The following is a 14,042-nucleotide window of genomic DNA, read 5'->3' on the forward strand; positions in this document are numbered from 1 at the left end:
TATATCTGTTGCTTTGATAAAACCATGATTCAGAACCAAACCAGTTTCTCATGGCAACGGAAAACATGCAGCAATCTTTTAATGAACAAGCCTGCATCCATAATACTGTATGTAAATACAAGGCCAAACATTACTTGGTGTATTTATACCAATTCGATTTTATTACTAAAAATCTCCCTTCGTTTTATGTGCCATGTTATTGAAATCATTTCTGGTTAAAGTAGTGGGGTCTCGATGCCCTTCCAAAGCTCCAAAGTTACACGCTTCCAATGAGAAATTGCAACACTTGCAGCAAAACGGCTGCTTTGTAATGAAGAGTGACTCGAGTGGCCTTTTTACGGTGGTTTATTGAGCTGCGCTTTATAGCCAGACCTCTTGCATGCCAATGTCCTGCTCATACTAAAGAGGTAGACTAAGTGGGTGGAATGGCATCGGTAGAAATGGAATATAAAACATCTAACTGAATCTTTTATTGCTATGCAAATTTTCTAAGAGATCTAGTACGCTAACAAGTTAACTACTGAGCTGCCTTCGTTCGGGGCGGCCGAGATTTTAAACCTCCATCCAGATCACTTCTCAATGCTTCGTCAGGAAGTAATCTGTGTTAAAATGGAACTTTACAGATTTCCTGAAAGCTCTGTCTAATTTGCTTGTTAAGAAGATAACAATATTGCACTATTATTTCCAACTCCTGTATTAGGATCAACTAGCAGATGTTCTACAGCAGTATGAGAACAACAGAGCTTAAAATAAGGGAAAGAAACACGAACAGTGCCGAAGCAGAAAAGCCCATGGTAGACGGAAATTGGGTTCTGTCCTGCAATACGTCCTCCAGTGACAAACACAATTGAACGGCTATGTTGCCATGATTGGCAGTTCACCACTTCAGTGCAATGTGCCTGAAGTCAAACTACACTGTGCATTTTGGAAGCTTTTGTAATTTTTTTACATATGACCAATCCCAGAGGTACTTCATTCCAGGCAGGTGAGTAGTAGAACTAAACTGAGCGAACTCCACTATTGCTGTGTCTGAAATCGCTTCCTGACTGACTTGACCACTGTTTAATACAAAGCCTGTTCTACACTATATGTCCAAAATTTTATGCACACCTGACCACACGTGTTTTTTCCCCAAACTGTCACTACAAAATTAAACTATCTACTAGAGATGAGCCGGATACTCGGCTGAAACGAGTATCCGGTACGGATAAAGCACTTCTGCCGAGTACGAGTATTATACGAGTAATACGAGTCTGTGCTTAGATTGAATGAAAATCATCATTGGGTAGCTGATTGTGTCAGCGTTCTGTGATAGGCTAGTCACAGTGCCCCTCCCCTACAGTGATAGGCTAGTCACAGCGCCCCTCCCCTACAGTGATAGGCTAGTCACAGCGCCCCTTCCCTACAGTGATAGGCTAGTCACAGCGCCCCTTCCCTACAGTGATAGGCTAGTCACAGCGCCCCTCCCCTACACACATACAGATGTATTGTGTTGCTGTGTCTCGCTCTGCTCACTCACAGTCACACACACAACAGCTCTCTGTCTCTCCCTCAGTCACTCGGGTTCGCGGGTCTTTTCTGTTAACGTTTAGGGTTTCTTCAGCTTTTTACTTCGGGTTGTAACGTTAATAATACGTACTTACTAACCAGTAGAGTTCTGGTAACCGTGGGTTCGTTCAGACGTGGTGCTTGCTTGGTAGAATGCGACTCGCATTGCGTCTCTGCCTGTCGGAGATTTTATTTCTTTTTTAAACCTTCAGCTGTCTCTAACCAGTAACCAGACACCGAGTGTCTGACACGTTTTTGCTGTATTTCATAAAACATAAAGGTAGTAAGCTAGTGTTATAAATATTACAAATTAATTATTACCGGTTAAAGCCCCGCCCGTTTCAAGACTAGCCCCGCCTACTTCTAGGTTAGGCCCCACCCACTCCGAGTACGGATACAGATACAGATAATTCATATGGTTAACAGATACAGATACAGATAATGCTGTACTCGCTCATCCCTACTATCTACTACACGACTATCTAGAATATCTCTTTATACTAAAATATAGTAATTATAATTACTCTTAAGGTACGGCCCAAACTGTCAGGACTCCGCCCGGACTTTTTCCACGTGCTTTTGTTTGTTTTGTGTCACGTGTCTGCCCTGCCTTTGTCTCTTCCTCACCGCCTCTGCACACCTGTTCCTCATGTGTCTAATTGTGATTAGTATTCACTCGAGCCGAGTTGCCTTAAGCAGCTTGGAATCCTCTGTTGTTGTCTGCTGTTGTTGTGTGATGTCATGTCTGGTTTAGTTTTCGTCCTTGTCCCTGTTTCATGTTTTTAGTTAATAAACCCTGTTTTATTTTAAGCTATCCTGAATTTGGGTCTGTTTTATCCCCACGCCACTGACACAAACACTGTTCCAGCTTGACATGTGCACAAAGCAAGCTCCATGAAGACTCAACCCCACTGAACAGGATGAACTGAAACACCAACTGAACCCCAGACCTTCTCCCTCTTACCATCAGTGTCCGTTCTCACTAACGCTCTTGTAGCTAAATGAACACAAATCCTCACAGCCACGCTCCAACATCTAGTGGATTATCCTTCTCTAAAGAGTGTAGCACTTATTATTATAACAGGGGGAATAAATCTGTGTTAATGCCCATGGATTTAGAATGAGGACATGACAGTATGATGATCAAGTATCTATTTACCTCTTGGCTATATAGTGTATATAGAGCACTGTATTGGAAAGCAGTAATGGACACAACAAACTGAAATCACACTGAGCCACCACGACAAAGTTAGAAAAAAGAAGCTTCTCTACAATAAGCACAGTATTAAAAGTCTTATTTACTTTCATTTAAGAGGTTTGAAGCTCCAACGTCCAACCTGACATTCATTTCAAGCTGAAAGAAATCACTGTGCATCGTGATATGTGTGTTACATCAGTTTCTTCTATGTTTAATAATCTATTGTAGTGACCAGATCGTTGTAATCATTGGAATACTACTTGATGTAACTCTGTTTAATGCTGGGCTGCATCTCATCACCCTGTCACAGATTATTATCCTCTAAACAGCACACTCGCAAGTCTTTTATTCTTTAAGTGATGCCTGGTTCTTGTCACACACATTTTACATCTGCCTGCGTTTTGTGTCATCATATCTTACTTATTTTACTCTGTTTGTTTTATAATATATACAGCAAACCTATGGAGTTTACAGACTTTCTGTTCCTTTTATTTAAAAAAAAAACTCAAGCCAAATTTAATAAAGAATTATTCTTTTTTCTTAAAACTGGCAGAAAATGGCCAAGATTGGCTAGCGTCACTATGATTGACAGGTGAGAGTGAGCGTGACATCCCTCCCACTCAGACAACACAGCTAATCTGATCCCTTGGCTCAACGGATAACTGTCAAATCGTCGAGATACATATTGGACTGTTGTTTGTGAGTGTATTGCCATGTTTGTTGTTTTTTCCCCAAACACAAGCAAACCTTCAGTAAGTCTGGCTCTTTGAATTGCTTTTTTTTATTTCTGTTGATTTATATTTTATCTCGTTACTGCACTAATGTGTAAAGACAATTTATCTGCAGTCTCCTGAACAAGGTCATGTTATGATCCATCCACATGTTCCATAGATCATAAACCCAGAGACTTAGATTCGGTCTTGAGGTCCATCTTTTGGAGATCTGGGGCCATATTCATCAAAATTCTTAGTCCAAAGAGTTGCTCATAGTGATGAGATAACATCTCTGACACAGCGCAGAAATGACATCCCTATTCGAATTACCGAGTCATGAATCACTCTTAAGTTAAGTTTCCTAGTTAGACATTTGTAAGTTAAATTAGGAGCTCTCAGATCGTTTTTAGACTCTTTATGAATATGGATGCTGGTCTTTAGATCTTTTGGTCTTTAGTTTTTTTTTTTTTTTTTAAATTTTAACCCTGGGGGCACGGTGGCTTAGTGGTTAGCATGTTCGCCTCACACCTCCAGGATTGGGGGTTCGATTCCCGCCTCCGCCTTGTGTGTGTGGAGTTTGCATGTTCTCCCCGTGCCTCGGGGGTTTCCTCCGGGTACTCCGGTTTCCTCCCCCGGTCCAAAGACATGCATGGTAGGTTGATTGGCATCTCTGGATAATTGTCCATAGTGTGTGAGTGAATGAGAGTGTGTGTGTGCGCCCTGTGATGGGTTGGCACTCCGTCCAGGGTGTATCCTGCCTTGATGCCCGATGACGCCTGAGGCACAGGCTCCCCGTGACCCGAGGTAGTTCGGATAAGCGGTAGAAAATGAATGAATGAATGAATGAATGAATTTTAACCCTTAGCCTTGTGAACAGAGCTTTTGGGGGAAAAGCAAGAAATGCCAGAAGATATCAGCCTTCAAAGAACGTTATCTAGCTTTCCTCAAATGTTGACCATTTATATTGCAGTATTTTCTCACCAGTTCTCTCTGCGCCATATGTTTACATAAATCCTTGTACTCTGGACAATTTAGTGCATTTTGTGCAATTTTTGTTCACTGTTTGACAGAGCAAACTCTCAGACTTAAGCTCTGATTAACAAGATTGTACCTCACTTTTTTTCCCAGAGCTTCCAGAGAACTGGACAGACACGAGGGAGACCCTTGTGGACGGCATGACCTTTAACCTCAGGCACATGGGAATGACTCTTGTTGACCAGCCCAAAGGTGAAGACATGTCAGCTGCAGCCATCAGAAGGATCATTGCAACGGTGCTATTCGCTTTCTTTGGTCATTTCCCTTCATTGTCAGTCTGTCATTAGTGGACCTTCAGTGTATAGTTGTTAAGCTTTTTTTTTTTTTTTTTTTTTTTTTTTTTTTTTTACTTACTGCAATAGGGGGCACGGTGTCTTAGTGGTTAGCACGCTCGCCTCACACCTCCAGGGCCGGGTTCGATTCCCGCCTCCGCCTTGTGTGTGTGGAGTTTGCATGTTCTCCCCGTGCCTCGGGGGTTTCCTCCGGGTACTCCGGTTTCCTCCCCCGGTCCAAAGACATGCATGGTAGGTTGATTGGCATCTCTGGAAAATTGTCCGTAGTGTGTGATTGCGTGAGTGAATGAGAGTGTGTGTGTGCCCTGCGATGGGTTGGCACTCCGTCCAGGGTGTATCCTGCCTTGATGCCCAATGACGCCTGAGATAGGCACAGGCAACCCGTGACCCGAGGTAGTTCGGATAAAGCGGTAGAAAATGAGTGAGTGAGTGAGACTTACTGCAATATGTTCTGGAAAGCTGAGATTTTATTTAAAAATGGTCACTTGTGTCTTTCATTTTTCTTTGTACCAATTTTCCTCTATGGAAATCTGTTCATTCCCAGGCTAAAGCTGGGGGCAAGAAGCTCCTTAAGGTGGCACTTACAGTCTCTCCTCAGGAAATAGTCATTTATGACCGTGTGTCCAATCAGCTAATAGAGCGCACCTCTATTTACAGGTATATGTCACTGATTCTCCTCGTTCAGCAAAAGAGAATACAGTCTTATGCAAAAGTTTAGGAACCCCTGACAATTTCTATGATTTTCATTTATAAACATTTGGGTGTTTGGATCAGCAATTTCATTTTGATCTGTTAAATAACTGAAGGCCACGGTAATATTTCAGTAGTGAAATGAGGTTTATTGGATTAACAGAAAATGTGCAATATGCATCAAAAACGAGTATGTAGTCTTACTTTATAGATACGTACATATGCACGACATTATGCCCAAAGTAATTTAGATGCATTTGTTTAAATATATGTGTAGACATCATCATTATGAGACAGATGGCAAAAGAACTGTAATAAGAATCGCTCCAATCCTGTACAGTCTACACTCAGTCGTGCTTTTTTTTTTTTTTTCCTATTCAGAATATCGTATTGCACAACCGACAAAATGCACAACAAAGTGTTTGCTTACATCGTTCAGAACCAGAGAAACAAGATGTTGGAGTGCCATGCATTCCTCTGTGCCAAGAAGAAAGTGGTAAGATTTTTCCTGTAGAATTTGTTATACAGAAAGCATAAGAGATGCAGAGCTCTATTTTAACAAGTAATAGGAGAAGATTATTGGCCTTGTGGGGATTCAGGAACGGATAACAAAGCAGGAGAACCCATTTATCCTAAAGGCATAACACACGTGTTGCAGGTTCTAACATAAACAAAGCAGCGAATGTCCCCCAGTACACAAGCTCAGCTCAGAGACTTTAGACTAGGTGATGTGTGTAGTGTCACAATAAACATGTCATTTTTAATCACAGCGGGCTAGCCAGTGACACCACTAAATAAATAAATAAATAAATAAATAAATAAATAAATAAATAAATAGAAGTAAATGAAAGAAGGATCTAACAAATTAATTAATTAATTAATAGTCATGAGGGGGGGCATGGTGGCTTAGTGGTTAGCACGTTTGCCTCACACCTCCAGGGTTGGGGGTTCGATTCCCAAAAGCGCCTTGTGTGTGTGGAGTTTGCATGTTCTCCCCGTGCCTCGGGGGTTTCCTCCGGGTACTCTGGTTTCCTCCTCCGGTCCAAAGACATGCATGGTAGGTTGATTGGCATCTCTGGAAAATTGTCCGTAGTGTGTGATTGTGTGAGTGAATGAGAGTGTGTGTGTGCCCTGCGATGGGTTGGCACTCCGTCCAGGGTGTATCCTGCCTTGATGCCCAATGACGCCTAGAAGATGAATGACGGTAGAAGATGAATGAATGAATTAATTAATTAATAGTCATACAAGTTAGAATGGGTACAAAATGTAATCATTTGAAATCTTATTGTCTTTTTTCATTTTTGCAAATGGTTATGTTTTAGTATTGCGATATTATATTATTAATAATATAATAAATAATGTTTTTACATACACTCATTAGATTTGATGTAACTCACCTTCTCTTTCTCTTATTTATCTTTTTCCCAGGCTCAGGCTGTGACACTGACTGTAGCTCAAGCCTTCACCATGGCCTTCGAGACCTGGCAGCTTGACAGAGAGGGTAAAACCCCCACACCCCACACTTGAGCTTACCAGCTAGTTTTCACTTCTGAAAGCAACATCGATCACCTTGTTTATGCCAGATAATTTGTATTTTGTTATTTTCTGATTAACGATTTTTGTTTCATTTTTCTCCTCTTTCATATTTCCAGAGAAAGAGCAAAAGTCTGGTTCGGTTTTAAAGACAAGTAATAACACTCAACCTGAAACATCTGAGATTGCCTTGACTGTGATTATATGAGTGGAAATAGTACTGAACACACACACACACACACACACACACAAATTAATGATATTATTTTATATTATTAATTACTTTTACTTCGATAAACTTTATTTCATAAAAGCACTGCCATCAGAACTCCTAATAAACGTTTATCACAAGCCATCTAAATATTGCTCTTCATCTCATCTAGCCAATTACATTATTTCTACAATGAACTAAAGTTTATGGGAGATTTTGTAATTTTTTTATTGCATTACCCTGAAAATTTTGTAAGAGCTTGATTTCTCCATCTTCAAGATTAGTGCACATCAAAGTTATTACATTCAGGAGAAAATGTTTATGCCTTTTTTTTAATGCAGGAAATTTATTTTGTTGCTTTTGGGTGTACTTTTTTTTTTTTAGATTCAGTTAAAGAAAACTTGTTGGACTTTGAAGACTGCCCCAGACTTCACATAGAAAACACTGAGAACCTGGAGCACCATCTGGAGAAGCACAAAGAGAACGAAAACAGCATCATCTGGGTACGAACATTATTTTCCAGGACACCTTTTGCACACACCGATCACATCGTCCCTGACATTAAACATAGGACAACATGGTTGCAACTACATTTAATGGGCTTTCTTCACAGGAGGTAAATGATGATCTGGATGAAGCCTTTTCAAGGTGAGACACATTCTACCTCATAAACCTTCAATTCAGACACCATTTTAGTGTCCTTCTCTAATGTGGGCTAGAAGGACACGAATTGGAGAAGTGAACAGAATGAAAACAAACACACTCGTATACACCCACGTACTGTATCATGTTGAACTTCACTCTTTCACCTCACAGGGTGAGACAAAACTCAGGTGAAGCTCACTGGAGTAATACTCAAAAAAAACACCCAGAACAGAAAATGTACAGTTTTTCAAAGCCGTGTTTCTACTGTTTCCTAACTCCAGGATCAGCTTTAGCGGGAATCCGAGTGAAAGCTTCAATATGAAATAATGAATGAAATATTTGTTTTTTGCTTAAAACTTATTACTAGTTTGAGTGAGCATGATCAATTCATGTTAGAAAATATAACACGGATGTTGGATGTTGACGGATTGAAATAACTATAGGATTAAATTAACGTGATTAATTTAAGTAACGCAGGTAACCTGCCGTCTCACAACGTGACCCGGGCTCAATTCTGACGATGGTGAGTGGTGAATAGTCATAAGAGAAATGATCTCTGAATACTTTTCTACTAGCTTTCATTAGCATGTCACACTTTTAACAGTGAACAATGTCACATAAAGAAAAATCTAAAATTTATCCCGGGGGACATGGTGGCTTAGTGGTTAGCACGTTCGCCTCACACCTCCAGGGTTGGGGGTTCGATTCTCCCCGTGCCTCTGGGGTTTCCTCCGGGTACTCCGGTTTCCTCCCCCAGTCCAAAGACATGCATGGTAGGTTGATTGGCATCTCTGGAAAATTGTCTGTAGTGTGAGATTGCGTGAGTCAATGAGAGTGTGTGTGTGTCCTGTGATGGGTTGGCACTCCGTCCAGGGTGTATCCTGCCTTGATGCCCGATAACGCCTGAGATCCCGAGGCTCGGGTCGCGAGGTTGTTCGGATAAGCGGTAGAAAATGAGTGTGAGACAGTGAGAGAGTAAATTTATCCCTGATGAGCAAGTCAGAGATGACAGTGGCAAAGAAATTCAAATTTATTTGTGTTATATATATATATATATATATATATATATTCCACAGGACTTGTTTTTTTTTCTCTCTCTCTGTCCTTAGGTGCAGTTTGGATAGCTTTGAGTACTCTGCAGGTAATAAAACTGTGGTCTAGTCTTAAAATAATCTAATTGTATGATCTTTTCCTCATGATATAACCATCCCTTTTGTGTTAGTCGTATCTTTTCACTCTGTACTGTACGTCTTCCTCCAGCCCAGCTTTTCTCTCATGTTCTCTAAAGGACTCTACAGAGATCCTGTGGAGGCTTGCAGCTTCCTTTAGTTTCTATAACAGCTAATATAAATGTTTAACTACCCATATTGTGCTTCATCATCTCACACACATACGGTACTCACTCTCACAACCAGGGAACTGATATCTGACTCCAGCTTCTTTTTCTTCCCTCTTAGTCGTTTTTTTGTGTGTTTGTTTGTTTGTTTTATTCATCCATTTTCATTGGCTTGTGTTACACGTTGACTGTGAAGGAAAATAATCAGGTTGCAGCTGTAGTTGTAATTGTTAATGTTTCATTAACGATCAGATGAACTACAGACAAACATACGGATATTCTTCTGTATTTCCGAATTCATAAAATCTTAATGACTCCATTTTCCTTTATGGAAGTGAATTACTACATAACACTCATTATACACCCCACATACATTTACACCTCTACATCAAATACTTGGATCTTATTAGTCAGGAGATGACGGTAAATCTTCCAGAACGGCACGGCTCAAAGTTTTACGTTTATCCGTCATTCTAATCACGTTTCTATAGTAACTGTTATTCCACTTCTTAGATCATTCTTGGATTAGCAGCGGGACTGGTTTAAAAATATGTAGCTGTTGATGTGCTGAGGTTTTATTTAACATTATGCAGAGTCACGAGTGTCGATCACAGTAAAGTCTTCAGGATGGAGGGCTTTGTGGTTTCTTTAGAACATGACAATCTGCATCTTTTTGTCTTAAAAAAAGTGAGAAAAACACTAGACTGGTGAGAGGAGAGTGTGTTTATAGCTGCTATAATATAAGTGCTAACTTTAAAACATTCAACTATAAATAGTTGAATAGTATTATTTTTTTTTCAGCGAGAGAAATGTGAATGTGCTGCGGTATAAAAGCAATAAACGTTATGCGGACTGCTTGTGTTAGTAAAATAACGAACTCACGTGAAACTCGGCAGCTCCCAGTAGACCGTCCTATTGTTGATTATTTCCCTATAACAGTATTCAATATTTCCTGAATGCATTTTCATCTATAATATTCATCAGTTTGCTGTATGTCCTCTTTACTCACAAAATCCTTTTGCCTTTCATGCAATGCCTCAGTCTTTCTGTTTCATATCGCTCTCTCACTTTACTCCTAACTTCACTTCACTTGAACTCAAAGCTGTGTGTTATTAGCGATGTGGTCTGGCGACTAACATTGCATAACGGTAGCAGCCGTACAGTCTGAGACGGCTAAGTAGTCTGAGAAAACTACTTCATTCTTCTACTTATATTTCATTATTCATGGTTAATACTGATTTATTACGCTACTGAAGGCAGTTAGCTTCATGAGTATAGTATAATATATACAGTATAGTATATGAGATATTGCATCACCGTTGTATAAAATGAAGCAAGCGACATGCTAACAACATATTCACAGACAGAACATTTCACATTCTCATAACAGTTTCTCTCAGCTTAAAGCAATTGATAAATCATTTCTAAACAGTTCTTTTGGGCCCTACTGTAACAATAGCAATAACAATCTGGCTGTAGCAGGTAACCTTTCTCTTGATAATACTTCTCATTTTTGTCTGTCTCGCTCTCTCTAGACTTGCCGAGTCCTGTACTATCCCCCAGATCCTGGACACTGGGCTGAATGAGTTACGCAGTATTCACAACCTTTTTTTATGCTTTTTTTTATTATTATTATTATTTATTTTTTTTCTTGAGAGGCATCTGTAGAGGTTTGATCCTGTTTTCTTCCATGTACTACAGAAAGTCTGACAATTACAGTGAACAGAGTAAGACACCAAATCTCCTTCACACCAAAACAATATGGTCTATTTTTTTTTTTTTTTTTTTTAGACCTGAATCTATGATGTGCCACTTTTTTTTTTTCATTCACTTTTTTCTGTAGTAAAGCTCTCAGAATAAGTATCAAGAGCACAGCTAGACAAAGGCGTGTTTTTTTTTTATTTTTTTTTATCTGAAGCTTAGAAATATATCGAGTTGCCAGTTTAATAGGTACGCCCTCTTTGTTCCTACCTTTATTGTCTGTTATTAAATGTTATAGACTTTGGCGACCCAGACAATCTCTCTTTCCTGCCAAAACAATATAGTACTTGGTTAAATCCACTGCTGCCTTTATTTATTTATTTAGACTGGATTTCATTTGAAGCCTTTCAAGAGTTACTGTGGTGGTGTCACGGGGAGACAAAGGCGAGGGTGGATCCAAGTGCAGTTAAAGTTCTTTATCTCGGTCAGGCAACGGTCAGGCAACACAGGGCAGAACACTGAGCAGACAGGAAACAGGAACATAGACACAGACATACGACATGAAACGACGACCAACACCAGGGAAGTGGACAAACAGAGTATATATGGCAAACAGGAACCAATCACAGCGCAGAGAGAATCAGAGACTAAGACAACACACATGAGGGAGAGATGGAGTTCAATCAGTGTCCATGGTAACCAATGAGTGGGCGGAACAAACAATTAACAGCAGGGCAGACAGCAGACAGAAACAGGGTAAAACACAGACAGACTTATTACAGGTGGATCCTTCCAACCGATGTGGTAGAAGGTGTCTGATGCGGTAGGTGGACCTCATTAAATGGAAGCTCAGTGAACTGTACGTACATAGTTATTTTTGTCATTGCACATACACTGAGCTGATGGGAATATTTCATCTACGTCTTCTCTTGACTCTTTCTAAATAAAAAACAATTTGTTATACCTTAAAGGGAATTGCCCAAAGTTTTTAACAGAATACAGCCAAAAACTGCTTAATCTACATTCACGCATAAAGCAAATTTACAGTCCTCAAATCCGATTGCTTAAAAGTTTATTCATTTTTTTTTATAACAGTAGAACTTCTAGCTGCAATGCAGATCACAGGTTTATATTAATGTACTCATCCGAAAATGTTACCGGTTTCTATAGTAACAGCTCATTCGAAGCAACATCTCTACATAAAGGACAGAGAGTCTATATAAAGTTTCTGTGCATAAATACATAAATATTAGAACAATCTTTTTGTAAGAGTCTCTGGAAGGAGTCTTCATTGTCAGTATACCGAATAAAGCAGTTCCTTTGTGTTTTCCACAAAGATTTCTCACGACAAAGTGAGGAAACGTGCAAATAGAAATATAGAAGAGCTTTGGTAAGACTTTCGCCCACACCTCTCTCATCCTTAGAACTTGTTTTTAATTTTGTGTTTTATAAGTGCATATTGTAAACCAACCTTACACTTTCATTATTAGTGATTTTTTGAGTCATTATAATTAGGATTTTTTTTGTTTTTAATTTTTTTTCTCAGTACAAAGGGAACATGGACATTTACAGTAATCCTGTATATGCTTCAGGCATGATACAGAGTTGTTTAAAGTCACTGGAGCATCTCTTTAGCTCAGGTCTGAATCTCTTTTTTCTTTTAGACCAGGAGAGGGCAGTAGCTCTGCACTATTGACATTTTCATGTCATTTGTTTCACACACGTACCCCCACACAGAACACTGTTCTGCTCTTTGATTTGTTCATGCATGTGTGTGTGTGTGTGTGTGTGTGTGTGTGTGTGTGTGTGTGTGTGTGTGAGCATGTGTACTACCATCCTATCCAAAGATAAGACTATGACCCACGGACCTGCATGTTGCTCTATTTGTTTTCCATGAGCTTCATGTTTATCTGTTGTTCTGTGTGATTTTTTTTTTTTTTTTTAAGAACGAAGAGATCTCTGCACGTCCTCTCTGTCTCCTGAGTAGCAGCCTTCGTCTGTGCAGCAGACACATTAAATAATGCAGGCAGTCTAAGCTGTCGAGGTGAAGCTCAAAGCTCACTGGTCCACAAACTGTGTGTGTGTGTGTGTGTGTGTGTGTGTCTGTCTGTGTATAAGCACAGGTGTGTGTGTGGGATGAACCGAGTGACGCACGGTCCTCTAAAGGACTCGCACAGTCAAACATCTGAAAACGTGTGAAAGGCACAGAAGCAGGAGGCAGGTTTATCATCTCCTTGCTGTGCGCAAACACACACAGACACACACACAGACACACGCACACAGACACGCTCTGAATTGCAATTGCAATGCCTCCAGCATTCTCATCATAGATGTCAATAGAGTCTTTCATTCGCTTGTTGTTTGTAAAAATGTTACCTCACATCTTCGCATAAATGAAAAAAATGTTATTGCTTTAATTTTGTGGCTCATACAAAGTGTTGGTGAAACAGACAGGTCTCTGTGTATAAAGCAATGGGCGTGTAAAAGCAGAGGAAATAATCACTGTGTGTGTATGTGTGTGTGAGCTGGGGTGATGTTATTTTTGGTAAAAGTGTTCAGTGAAAAGTATGATAGTAAAAAATAGAAAGATTCACAAAAGAAAAACACATTATTTTACACATTAATATTTATATATTAGTGCCTCTTTAACTGAACAAACAAGGAGCATCCAGACATCATATAGCAGCTAAGGCTGAGTGAATGCTTTATTTAGTTGTTGTTGTTCTTTCGGCTGCTCCCTGTTTGGCATTGGCATTGACATTTTTTTATCTGGACCTGAAACTGGCACTGAGAGTTAATTCTTCAATGGCTGACTTGCTTTTTATGCAGTAATCCTCTTTCTCTCTCTCATTTTCTACCGCTTATCCGAACTACCTCGGGTCACGGGGAGCCTGTGCCTATCTCAGGCGTCATGGGGCATCCAGGCAGGATACACCCTGGATGGAGTGCCAACCCATCGCAGGGCACACACACACACTCTCATTTACTCACACAATCACACAATCACACACTACAGACAATTTTCCAGAGATGCCAATCAACCTACCATGCATGTCTTTGGACCGGGGGAGGAAACCGGAGTACCCGGAGGAAACCCCCGAGGCACGGGGAGAACATGCAAACTCCACACACACAAGGC

At 40.1% G+C, this 14,042-nt stretch overlaps 1 protein-coding gene across 1 annotated transcript in view; it reads left to right on the forward strand.

The window, feature by feature from the left end:
- The window catches only part of ldlrap1a (low density lipoprotein receptor adaptor protein 1a), a 15,621-nt gene extending 3,022 nt beyond the window's left edge, over nucleotides 1-12,599 (forward strand). Inside the window, exons 2-10 of the mRNA XM_060865083.1 lie at nucleotides 4,588-4,730; nucleotides 5,332-5,444; nucleotides 5,859-5,973; nucleotides 6,906-6,978; nucleotides 7,130-7,165; nucleotides 7,606-7,724; nucleotides 7,835-7,869; nucleotides 8,976-9,007; nucleotides 12,568-12,599. Of these exons, the coding sequence (XP_060721066.1) occupies nucleotides 4,588-4,730; nucleotides 5,332-5,444; nucleotides 5,859-5,973; nucleotides 6,906-6,978; nucleotides 7,130-7,165; nucleotides 7,606-7,724; nucleotides 7,835-7,869; nucleotides 8,976-9,007; nucleotides 12,568-12,599 (698 nt within the window). The remainder of the gene's footprint in view (nucleotides 1-4,587; nucleotides 4,731-5,331; nucleotides 5,445-5,858; nucleotides 5,974-6,905; nucleotides 6,979-7,129; nucleotides 7,166-7,605; nucleotides 7,725-7,834; nucleotides 7,870-8,975; nucleotides 9,008-12,567) is intronic.
- The last annotated feature ends 1,443 nt before the right edge of the window (nucleotides 12,600-14,042 follow it).

The sequence above is a fragment of the Tachysurus vachellii genome, chromosome 3 (assembly GCF_030014155.1).
Source record: "Tachysurus vachellii isolate PV-2020 chromosome 3, HZAU_Pvac_v1, whole genome shotgun sequence".
NCBI lineage: Eukaryota > Metazoa > Chordata > Actinopteri > Siluriformes > Bagridae > Tachysurus > Tachysurus vachellii.